This window comes from Colletotrichum graminicola (genome assembly GCF_000149035.1).
Source record: "Colletotrichum graminicola M1.001 genomic scaffold supercont1.2, whole genome shotgun sequence".
Lineage (NCBI taxonomy): Eukaryota > Fungi > Ascomycota > Sordariomycetes > Glomerellales > Glomerellaceae > Colletotrichum > Colletotrichum graminicola.
This window is the reverse complement of record NW_007361006.1, coordinates 334,378-345,632: the sequence shown is the minus strand read 5'-3', so window position 1 is coordinate 345,632 and position 11,255 is coordinate 334,378. Positions and strand designations below refer to the sequence as shown.

Here is an 11,255-nt window from a genome sequence, read left to right as displayed (position 1 = left end):
TTATAATTTGGCGAACGCGCTTACAGGGGGCAGCTGAGTGTCCCTGCTTCGTAACTACCTAGCTAGTGCTCCTTCAGTTAAACGTCTGCCTAGACAACCTCTGACCAACACCCGTTTCAACTTGGCCTCATGTGTCCTCGTTTTTCCAACATTCCGTTTCCTCCGCAACAACGCGGCGTTTCGGTATTGGCGCATCTTGACGACTCGACCATACTACCCACAAGACCTCATTGGATGTGGTGAGCCATCGCAGCCATGGCCCCCCTTGCGGCAGATCCCCGCCAGCTCGTAGTGGTGCTCAACCACGCCCGCCGCAAAGCGTTCTACACCCTTTTATACGACATCACGAGATATATGCGCTCCCAGCTCGAGCTCAAAGATGATGATCAAACCACCTCGCCGGCTACCAACCCGACCTCGTCTTCGCTGCAGGACCGCAATGCCCCACTCTTCGCCCCGGACGCCGCCCAGGGCGGTCGCAGCAGCAGCCCTAGCCACCCAGATCGCGGAGGCTCCGGCGTTCACAACGCCCAGCTCCGTGCCCTAAGAAGAGCAGCGCTGAAACACTTTGACGAGTGGCGCAAGGACATCTTGGAGAAGGTCAAGGAGATCGCATCGGCTAGAGATGATGACAAGATCCTCGAGGCCCGGAAGAAGCGATTTGATGAGATGGAGAAGCTGAAGTATGAGTCGCCAGAAGTGGGCGAAGATCTGATCAACTTCGGAGACGTACCGAAGACTGCCTCGACCGAAGTTGACAAAGAGGTGGCCATCCTGCAGGAGCACTACCATCCGATTCCGAATCGATTCACCACCATCCCAGGGGAAGACAGAAAAGAGGTGCTCAGCTGCCTTTTAGTGCTCATCTTGTCTACCGGAAGCTACTCTGCACACTCAAGAGTCCTGGCTCTGTACCTCACCTCTGCTTTTGGACTCCCGCTGTCAACGCTCATTTCAGAAGAGACCGAGATCGCCAAGTCCCTGGTTGAATCCTCGACTTCGACTGAGAACCAAAAGGCTAGCATGTCAGCTGAGGCAGAAGCTGCGAAACGGCGCCAGGAGAATCAGAAGAGCCGTTTCTGGAAGGTTGGTCTGGCTTCGGTGGCCGGTGCTGCTGTGATCGGAATCACGGGCGGCCTGGCAGCCCCAGTCGTTGCAGGTGCGATCGGTGGCCTCATGGGAAGTGTTGGGCTTGGTGGCGTCGCCAGTTTTCTCGGTGTCTTCTGGATGAACGGCGCTCTTGTCGGTACACTCTTTGGTGCCTTCGGTGCCAAGATGACAGGAGAAATGATGGATACCTACGCCAAGGAAGTCGAAGACTTTCGCTTCCTCCCGCTCAAGGATGAATGGGGCCAGGACTACAAACGAGCCGACGCCGACGGCAAGCAAGGGGCGCGGCTACGTGTGACGATTGGTATCAACGGGTGGCTGAATGAGGAGGGCGACGTGACGAAACCCTGGCGCAGCTTGGGTGACGAGTCAGAGGTCTTTGCCTTACGGTATGAGATGAAGTCCCTCCTCGCTCTGGGCCGAGAACTGGACTCCCTTGTCTCATCGTACGCCTGGAGCTTTGTCAAGGTGGAAATTCTAAAGAGAACCGTACTGGCTTCTCTATGGGCTGCACTCTGGCCTGCCTACCTCATCAAAGCTGCTTCGCAGATCGATAATCCCTTCAACCTAGCTCGCAACCGGTCCGACAAGGCTGGGCGAGTGCTAGCCGATGCTCTCATTGCCAAGGTGCAGGGAGAGCGGCCCGTGACGTTGGTCGGCTATTCGCTTGGTGCACGCGTCATCTACTCATGCCTGCGCTCTCTGGCCGAACGCCAGGCATTCGGATTAGTCGATACCGTGGTATTCATCGGTGCCCCTGTGCCGTCCAACAGAGAGCACTGGCAGGTTCTGAGATCTGTGGTATCCGACCGCATAGTGAATGTGTACTCGGAGGCGGACTGCGTCCTCGGCTTCATGTATCGCACTACCTCATTTCAGATGGGCATCGCGGGACTCCAGGAGGTTAAGGATATCGAGAGAGTTGAAAACTTGAACCTGAGCGCGGAAGTCAGCGGACATCTGCGCTATCCAAGCTTGATCGCTAAGATCCTGACGAGATGCGGCTTCCCCAACGTCAAGGGCGGCGAGGGCGCCATAGAGAAGGACGAAGACATCAAGATCATCGACGAGGAGGCGGGCTCGCAGGTAGGCGAGCTTATACAGCTGGATGCGCAGCCTGATCCAGAGGCAGAGCCGCAGCCGATCAGGTCTAAGCAAACCGCGAGGTTCCCGAACGAACTGCGTCACCCATTGCATCCTGATCCGCCGCAGCGGAAGAAGGTGACGAATCGCAACAAGGTGTCCAGAGGTGGAGCGGCTTCCGTCTCGCAGGCTTTTGATCCTCTGGGTCCCAAGGGCAGCGATCCGTTAAACTTGGGTTCTATAGGTCAGGGCAAGCACAAGCCGGCTTCGCCTCACCACGAAGACCTCCTAAGTCTGAGCTCTCCGCCTACAGAAAAACAGGAGCCGAGCGCCCCCAAGGTCAATGATCCCCTCGACCTAAGCTCTCTCGGTCAAAAGGACGAGGGGTATTTCCGCTCTGAAGTTATGCGTAAGGATGGGGACCAACAAAAGAACCCAGGACTTCCTCCACGTCCAGTCGCAGTTCATTCGTTCCAGAGTGAGGGCGCTCTTGACTCACACCAGTCTCGACCGGAGTTACCAGTTAGACCCAAGACTTTCCCGGTACCATTCCAGGAGGATGATTCTGACAGCGACGACGAGAGTTTCAAGGGGATCCAGCTGGTTGACAACGAAGACCCGGGGGGTATGACGAGTTACTCGGAGCCTTTGAAGGCTGACGACTAGAGTAGAATATTGTTCAGAGACACGGAGTGAGGTTTGTTAGATGGGCACACAGTACCTTCTCGTATCAATCTAGCCTAGACCTTTGAACAGTGTTAGTCAATTCTCGACATTGTAGGAATGCCGGTCTGCAAGCCGACTTTGACGCGGGTAGCACAGAAGAAGCATTATAGATCATCGTACAGTGTAGCTTTAGTGTCATCGAGTACGGCATATTCCCATTACGTACCCATTCTCCATCAGCAAGAGAAACGAAAGCCAAACGTTTACCCTCCTCCACGCTTTTTGGGACGGGAATCATTCAAACATCGCCCCGTAACAGCCTGTTTGGAGAACCGATGCTCGACCCTGTCAAACATGGGACAGGGCCGGTTGCGGCAGAGCTAATAGAGTGGCTCGCAGGCAAGTGCAGCCGAGGATAGCCGAATGACGAACTCAACGGCGATGCCCCGGAGGCCGTGCGAGGATGTTGGTTCTCGATTCAAGCACACGAGTTGCCTTGCAACTCTTCGCGCCTGGGAGAAACCCGAGAGGGCCCCTGGTCATGGCAGGCACGCCAAGGTTTGCCGACGGACCAGGTCCAGGTACGCGTACGCTCTCGGCTGCGCGAGAAGGGGAGCAGGCAGCTTGTATATCTAGAGCTTTTATCAATGCGTATTGCAACTCTGTTGCCGCGTTCGAGGCGACAGCCCGCCCATCTGACAAGAACGCCCGAAAGCTTACGTGTGCAGAAATAGATCAGGGGTGCGCCGAACCGACCGGGTTGATACTCGCATAAACCCATGAAATACTCCAGCGAAACCGAGCTTGAATTATTTTGTGCGTTGTCAAGTCGGGATAACCCACAGACGGTGGACAAAGACATTGGGTTTCATGCTCCGTGAGAAAGGTAAAAAAAGAGAGAGAGACAAAAAAGAAGAAAACCCCCACCCAAGCAGAATGGCTACACCGGCGAAGTATATCGTAATTACAATGGACATGAGCAGGTCCGGCTGACGAGTCCGGGAAAGCATCATCCTGCATCATCGATGTTGTGCCTCATCTCGCCAGCAACATTGCCGTCTGTGATGCGGCGGCATGACTTCTCAAAACTCCGGCTTTAGCTCCGTCTCGGAGTCGCGACTGTCACCGAGCCGAACGAACACACCACCAAGATTGCGCATGAACAGATGGAGAACAAAAATACATTGAGTGCAGCAGATCCAGCAACGTTCCCAAGATGTTTGAGGCCGGTGTGAGCGGGTGCTCTGGGCGGACCACTAAGCCGACCGTGATACGCAGCGTACAGCAAGCGAGTCAGGAACAGTTCAAGAACCGGTATGATCATGTGTAGGCAAGCCATATCATCGCGATGCCTTGTCTGAGACAAAACTTGCATTGGGCGGCTTATGGTTTGCAGCGTGCGTAGTTAAGTTGGGCGCATAGGCACTCATGACAATCAAAAGGCTTTCACAACGCGTGATTGGGTATCGACTCCTGGCGTTTCTTCCTGCCCACCCACGAGCATCCGATGAAGCCACACAACAAAACATGTGGGTTGCAATCGAAGGAACGCTTCCTGGGTGAAGAGATCTGCCAAAGGGCATGGCATTGTGCTCCGTTGCCCCCCGAAGTCTGTGCATAGGTTAAGTATAAGACTAACAAACCAACGACAGGGTGGAGGCTGCTGAAAATAATGATCACACTGGGTCCGTGAGAAGTCTGCAGGTCGATTAGGTTGTTGTATCTATGTAATTGACCGGACGGTGAAGAGGTCTAGATGAGATGTAGACTGTGCTGTACTGCCGTGTTGTCAGAACCGGAGTTAAGAATCTCCGCCGAGAAGCGGGAACCTGCTCGCAGATGTAGCGTCATGCGTCCCTCGGGAGTGACGTGACATGCAGTGAAATTGAGACCGACCCCACGATGTGGGATATGGTGGTTCTAGACTGACTCTGACATTGTCTAAGTATGGCAGCACGGTGGTGTTTTCGACTGCACGGAACAGATCAAGGCCCGGGGCTCGGGAATGTTGAAGAATGGAACCTGTGGGATTGCGGATGGCCGCGAACGGAGCGGAGACGATTTTGGATTCGGTGCATGGAGCCAAAGTCAGGGAAGGGCGGGATGTCCGCAGGGATGGGCAGCTTTCGTGATCTGACTGGCCCGAGGAAGCCATCCCTGTTTCTGAGACGGCAAGGTACGGGGGTGCAGGGCGGCTTAGGGTTGAATTGGCCGAGGCGGTCAGTCGAGGTCAGATGAGCCCATGGCCGGAGTGGGTTCTGGCCGTGGAGTCAGCGGCTTTGCAAGGCGGCTTGTGCACGTCGAAAAGCGCTGTCACCTGTTGAATGGCCATATTTGCGACGGGAGTTTGGAGGCGCGCCGTTGGCTCGGGTTCTTGGCTGTCCTTTAGCCGTCCGTCGTCTCAGGTCTCACAGGTCTCAGTCATGGTCCTCTGGCCGCTGTACGGCTAGGGACGTGTGGGAAGAAGACCGTCTCGAATAGAGGCGCTGACGAAGACGGCAATGGTGGAGAGAGACACGGCGAGCTCCCATGACAATGTGCTATGCATTGTAGCCGCCCGTAATGGCCATGTCGGGGTTAGCGAGAAGTTGGCACGGCTGATGCCATAAGCCAAGTTTTGCCGTTGAAGCGTGTGATGGGACTGACTCGGTTTGCCCTTGCCTGGCGGGCTCATTTGCCTTGTTTTGACACCCTTCTTGACCTTTGACGAGAGCGACGCTGTGAAACTTGGGAGGCGCGGTTTTGAATGGGATGGGAAGAGGTGATGCACCGGAACTCGAGGGTCGTAATCGAACTCGACGATCGCGTATTCCAGGGACTCAACTCCTGTGAGCTTTGCAGTAATTGGTTGATTCTGGATTAGGGTGGTTTACTCTGGCCATTCGAGCCGGGATGAGAAAGCTGTCTTCTTGCCCAGCGGAGGGCACAGAGGGACTTTGGACTGGAAGGTACCTATCTAGGTACTTTAGGGGTCCAAGTACCGAGCACACTGCATTGAAGTGGGAGGACGGGAGTGCGGGGCTATCTTCGAGTCCGTGATGCTTCAACCCCCCGTCCGTGACCACAGCTTGCTTACATACCTAGGTAGGTAGGTAGGTAGGTAGGTAGGTACGCTGCCAGCCTGATGGTACGCTGGAAAGTCAATCAAAGGAGCCGCCATTCTACCTAGCGACAATAGTACAAAGTACGTGCGTTCAGGCACCGTCTTGGAGTACTAACTCAAGGTACCTCGGTAGGTGGGTTGCAGGATGGAAGGCCCCGGCCCAAGAAACGAGGCGTAGCCGCTGAGGTAGGCACCATCCAGCTAATTAGTGCGGCCCAGTAATATCGAGAGGAAGAGGGATCAAATCCTTCGCAGAATGGAAGGTGCTGGCCGCTTGTTTTTGCTGAACGAGGTGGGTGGGTGCTGTTTTATTTTTGTCAGCTAAAGCATTCATTCCCCCTTCTGCCCAAATCCTCCCTCATCCCAGTCCCCTTTCCAACGTGTGCCACACTCACACCCTCTCTCTCTCCACAGCCCGCAAACACGAGTTCCCGATCTTCAGTCACTAAAGTACCTCCAACTCTTGGGTAGGAGTACTTCCCGCTCCACCCAACCAACCTACAGGCCCCACGATTCAATATCCATTCCCTCTGCCTGGATTCCCCGTCGCAATTCACCAACACCCACACAAGACGTTCCTTCCACCATCTCTTGCCGCTGGCTGCCGACTTCTCCCCAGCCTCGTACTCGTATTTCACGACTTCTCCCCTCCGACAACCCTCCTTACTCCTATTTGAAGTATTCCTACACCACACAAACACGACCACGGTAAAGATCGAAAGAAAAGAAAAGAAAGGGGGGGGAAGTGCAGACCGCCCTACCTTCCAAAGTCACCACTTCGGACGATACAGCGGCACGTCGGCCCCTAGCTCCATCCCGAACCCCCTCTTCTCTTGAGCCTGACGCTTCACCGAAAGACCGATTGCAAAGGCATTCCACCCACCACTCTCTATCGACTCGGAAACAGCATTTTCTCAACCGCGCGGCTTGACCTTGCGACTTCTTACAACCTGCCCATCACAAGCAGTAACTCAACGGACCAGCGGCCCCGTTACAAAGGCTGTGCCACCAACAATCTACGTCCTTGCCGCAGGCAGCTACGAACTCCCACCCTCCCTGTGTACGCCTTGCGCCTAGCGTCTAGCAACAGTCCCAAGAGCCTCTCTCCACGAGCTCTCAAATCTGACTGCGGTCTCGAAAATGAAGGGCCGTCCCATCGATCAGCTCGTTTACGAGCACATGTTCCCCAAGCCTCGCGCCAGCGACCCCCAGAACTTCCACGCCCTTTTGCAACGCAGCCTCATCCTGGAGGTTCGTCAAGAGGTCCACTCCTTCTATGGCCACCTCGACACACAAGAAGCCAAATATCCGGGATTGGATTATTGCAATCCCATTCATCGCATTCGCCTGAGCCGCTGGACTTGGCACCGTCGCCTTTTCCGAGCGTTTGACAACCTTCGTCTTACCCCCAACGAGATCTCGGGCTTGACCAAATGGGAGGGCACGAAATGGGCCAAAGAGCGCTATGAGAAGGAGCAGGGCATCACTATCAGGGATACGGCGAATGATGGATTCCCGGACTGGGTTGAGCCCGAAGACCGCCCTACTCCCCCGGTCCGGAGCGCTCGATCACGATCTGTCGAGACGGACGACGCAACAGCATCTGGAGACGAAGACATGGACGGCGAGGAGAGCGAAGAGGAGCTAGAGAGCGTTGGAGTGGCCTTGAACCAGCGGCTGAGAGAAAGGGCAGCCCGGCGAGAGGCGGGAGACATGTCAACGGTTCTGGATGAGGAATGGGAGCAGTGGCTGAAGAACGTCATCGAGAGTGGTGAGCTGCCGTACATCTCGAACGGGATTCCCACATCAACAACCGACGCTGCAGATGCGGTTGTCCCGCAGGCCCTATTTCCTCCTCGCATGCTGATGGCTGCCCGCGCCGGCCAGTGGCAAGATATCCCCGATTTCCTCCACGACATCATTCGCCGTACTCTCGAGACCAGCTCCGGCCTGGAAGACGCCATCATGCCACCGGCTCGTCTGCCCACCCTGGCCAGCTCTAGTGCAGCACGAGAGCGAAGAGGCACCGACGAGCACCACATTGGCGGTGTCACAAACTGGCGGCGTACGTATTCGGATCTGCGCCTCCCTGTTGGCGATAGCGCGACTAGCCCGGCTTTGCAACGGACGGCACAGGCCCCCGGCGCCTAGGAGGTTCGGGCGCCTGATGTCCCCTCTATCGTTGATCAATTTTTTCCCGAATCCGCATGAGAGGGAGGCTACGGCACTGAGCAGCATACTCGGTCCCAACGACATGATCTTCACCTACCCCCCTTAGGTCTCTTCCTTGAAAATAACCGAGTCAACAAATCATCGGTCTTCTGATGCACAGGCGACCACGGACGAGGCTCGTTGTAGCGCTCAACGTATGTGCTGACGTTACGTTTCCCCGGATTCGGGTTGGTTTCTGTACTAGATTTTATTTTCTTTAGTCCACTGGGTACGAGGAGGATCGCTCCTGAAATGCGCTGAACCTCTCACGCATCATCCCATTATTCCCCCCCACACACAAGGCGTCAGACGGATTGCTTTTATCTCATGTTTTTATTCCTTGGTAGGACTTGCAGGGACTGGATCAGCGAGCACAAGGGGTTACGAGGAAACGAGAACTCTACATTTCAGGGCTTGCATTCAACCAGGCCACCTATATTTAGTGGATAACCCTTTGTCATAAAAGTTCCAATTCTATATGCTTTCCTGTTTTGTCCAAGAGTATGTGGCTTACATACACCTTCAACAGACTGATTGGTTCACAAGTTCCAATATTTCAAAGTGGTGGAGCAATGCGCAAAGTGTGAAGCATTTGTCAAGATTCCCAACCGTTGGAGTATCATGCTAATAACAAGGAGTACGCCGATTCCCCTAAACGCCACGGTGGGCCTTTGTTACCTGCGCACTCTCGGTAACCTTCCATAGCACCACGAAACAAACCCCAAGGGGAAACAGTCGCCAACCAACGCCAATCCCCACAAGCTTCGAAACCTATCCGACCCCGGATTTTCGTCAAAAGACTATGTGACCAAACAAGCCTACGACATCTCGCGCACCCTAGACGACCGCCGCCGTGGACCTCCCTTCGTGCTCTCCTTTTGCAATGCCTTTTTCGGCCCGCCCTCCTTGCCTTTCCTTTTGCCCTTCTACGGCTCGAGGTGAGACCACTCGGGGATGGCCTTGATCTGCTGCCACATGTACTTCTCCAGCTTGTTGGCGCTCTTCGCGTACGGTGTGGACTCGTTGTTGTACTTGCGGCAGTTATCAAAGATGAGCTTGGCGTCGCGGATAAAGTCCTCGGGCGTGGCGTACTGGTCCGCCTCGAGCTTGGTCTCCATGGTACTGAGGTCCATGGGCTCCTTGATGACCTCGTAGTAATCGGCGACGTCATCCTTATTGACGGGTACGAGAAAGGGCCACGCCGATTGGTGATTCTGCAGGTCGTTGAGGAGATGGAGAAGTTGGTTGTAGTTGGGGCCGTGGCGAGGCTGCCGCGCGAGTTCGTCCATGTCCGGGGACCAGCCGGATGCGCGGATGGCATCGATGCTAAGCGGGTCGATGGGTTTCGCGCCGGACTTCCACTCCTTCGGAGGGCTGTGTACAATGTGCGATTTGGAATATGCGCGGATCTTGGCCTGCACGCACTCCTTTTGCTTGAGCAGCATGCGGCCCATTTCGAGATACCGAATCCGCGGCAGCATTGAACACTGCATAATCGTACCGCCCTCGTAGTCCTTGATGTAACCCATCCACACGCTTTTATCGAGTGTGATTTCCTTGGTGAATCCTTGCTTCTTGAAGTATCCGATGGCGTAGTTGTCGGCGTAGGTGAGGAAGTGCATCACGTCGCTCGTGGCCTTGACGTAGTCCTTGAGATGGGACATGAGATGCGCGCCATAACCCTTGACCTGCTGGTCGGAGCTGATGGCACAGAAGACGATTTCGGCAAACTGGCGGCCCTTGAACGGGCGGTACGTGATGCCACCGACGACTTCGAGGGGCTTCTTAACGATGGCGATTGATAAGTGGGTCCGATCGTAGACGAGACGCGCGATGTAGTCTTTCGGCATCTTGGGGAGCTGCTTCTGAAAAATACATTTAAGGCCGGTGAGAATGATGAGGGACTCGCGCTCGTTGTCGTTGTTGACCACTCGGAACTCGATCTCGCCGGTTCGTTCTTCGATGACGGCAGGCTACCCGGGTCGTGGTCAGCTTGCGGACCCATGTGGAGGACAGAGGGGTTATGGGTTGGGGTCGCGGGACAGGCCTGCGTTTGCGCGCGGTGTCTTAACAGCGCTGCTCATGCGTAGACAAACTCACCTTCTCGGGAAAAGGGATAGGCTTCATCGCCGGCTTCTTCTCTGGCTCGGCCGACTCATTGTGCTTGACCCGTTTTGTCGCGATCGGCGAGGATGGCTCGTCCTCAGCCTTGCGCTTCGCAGCTACGACATCGCGTTAGATTGAAATCTGTCTCATATGGACAATCAGCACTATGCGACTCACTCTCTTCCTTCATATTGCTCTTGATCGCGAGCCCTTGCAGGCCTGTTTTCAAGTCGATGGATGTTGTCGTGATCCCTGGAGGGAGGTTGATGACATGTCGCGCTAGGCTCTGCCGTTTCTCCGTTGCCGGATGGCGCCAAGTGGGGCTATGGGCAAGGGGAAAGCGGTATGGCACTAGTCCGTTTATGGCTCAGGCCACAGTTCCCAGTGGGCCCTTTGGAGCTCAGAACACGTTTGGGGAAGCTACAGTCTGGCGACCTTACACTTCGCGATCTTCCAAAGCAACCGCCCGCTAGCACTTACCGGAAACAATTGGGAAATTCACGATTCTGCACGCACACTTTCAACGGTTCGGGTCATTGATACTCAACCGAGACAAACGTCCTCCCCAAACGTCAAAGAACCCATCGCCTCCCCTCAATTAGCAGATGGACTCCAAGTTGCTTGAGGTCTGGCAAGCTGCTGCTAGCACGCCATTCAACCCTGCTGTCGGCAAGGACACCCAGTTTTTTGTCGCATTCCTTCTCCTTCTCATTGGCGTTGGAACTACCGGTGTTTTCGCTCTGAGTAAGCTTGGATCAGTAATTCTTCCAGCAAGGTCCTTCGTCTAACCTCCAAAACAGACCGTTCTATTACCAACATTCTGGTTCTAGGTGTACCTGCCTCTGCCGCAATTGCGTAAGTCAACACACTTCTATCTCTTGACAAAAACAATTTTCTGATGGAGGAATACAGATTCGGCACGGTTTACATGTTCTGCGCGGTCGGAGTCTACGTCTAAAGATACCCCAAGAAGTTT

General features: G+C 55.0%; 4 protein-coding genes across 4 annotated transcripts; 3 read left to right on the top strand and 1 right to left on the bottom strand.

Moving 5' to 3' along the window:
- Nucleotides 1–255: 255 nt before the first annotated feature.
- GLRG_00570 (YSIRK family gram-positive signal peptide) lies at nucleotides 256–2,859 on the top strand (the record flags this gene model as incomplete). Its single annotated transcript, XM_008091255.1, has 1 exon — nucleotides 256–2,859. The coding sequence occupies one exon, from the start codon at nucleotides 256–258 to the stop codon at nucleotides 2,857–2,859; it is 2,604 nt and encodes an 867-aa protein (XP_008089446.1).
- A 4,243-nt stretch (nucleotides 2,860–7,102) lies between these two features.
- Nucleotides 7,103–8,113, top strand: GLRG_00569 (uncharacterized protein; the record flags this gene model as incomplete). The annotated part of the gene is made up of 1 exon (XM_008091254.1): nucleotides 7,103–8,113. One exon carries the CDS (start codon nucleotides 7,103–7,105, stop codon nucleotides 8,111–8,113), a length of 1,011 nt encoding a protein of 336 aa, XP_008089445.1.
- A 986-nt stretch (nucleotides 8,114–9,099) lies between these two features.
- Nucleotides 9,100–10,469, bottom strand: GLRG_00568 (uncharacterized protein; the record flags this gene model as incomplete). Its single annotated transcript, XM_008091253.1, has 3 exons — nucleotides 9,100–10,146; nucleotides 10,274–10,395; nucleotides 10,457–10,469. The coding sequence occupies 3 exons, from the start codon at nucleotides 10,467–10,469 to the stop codon at nucleotides 9,100–9,102; spliced, it is 1,182 nt and encodes a 393-aa protein (XP_008089444.1).
- A 415-nt stretch (nucleotides 10,470–10,884) lies between these two features.
- Nucleotides 10,885–11,237, top strand: GLRG_00567 (uncharacterized protein; the record flags this gene model as incomplete). Its single annotated transcript, XM_008091252.1, has 3 exons — nucleotides 10,885–11,023; nucleotides 11,080–11,134; nucleotides 11,192–11,237. 3 exons carry the CDS (start codon nucleotides 10,885–10,887, stop codon nucleotides 11,235–11,237), a joined length of 240 nt encoding a protein of 79 aa, XP_008089443.1.
- Nucleotides 11,238–11,255: the final 18 nt, after the last annotated feature.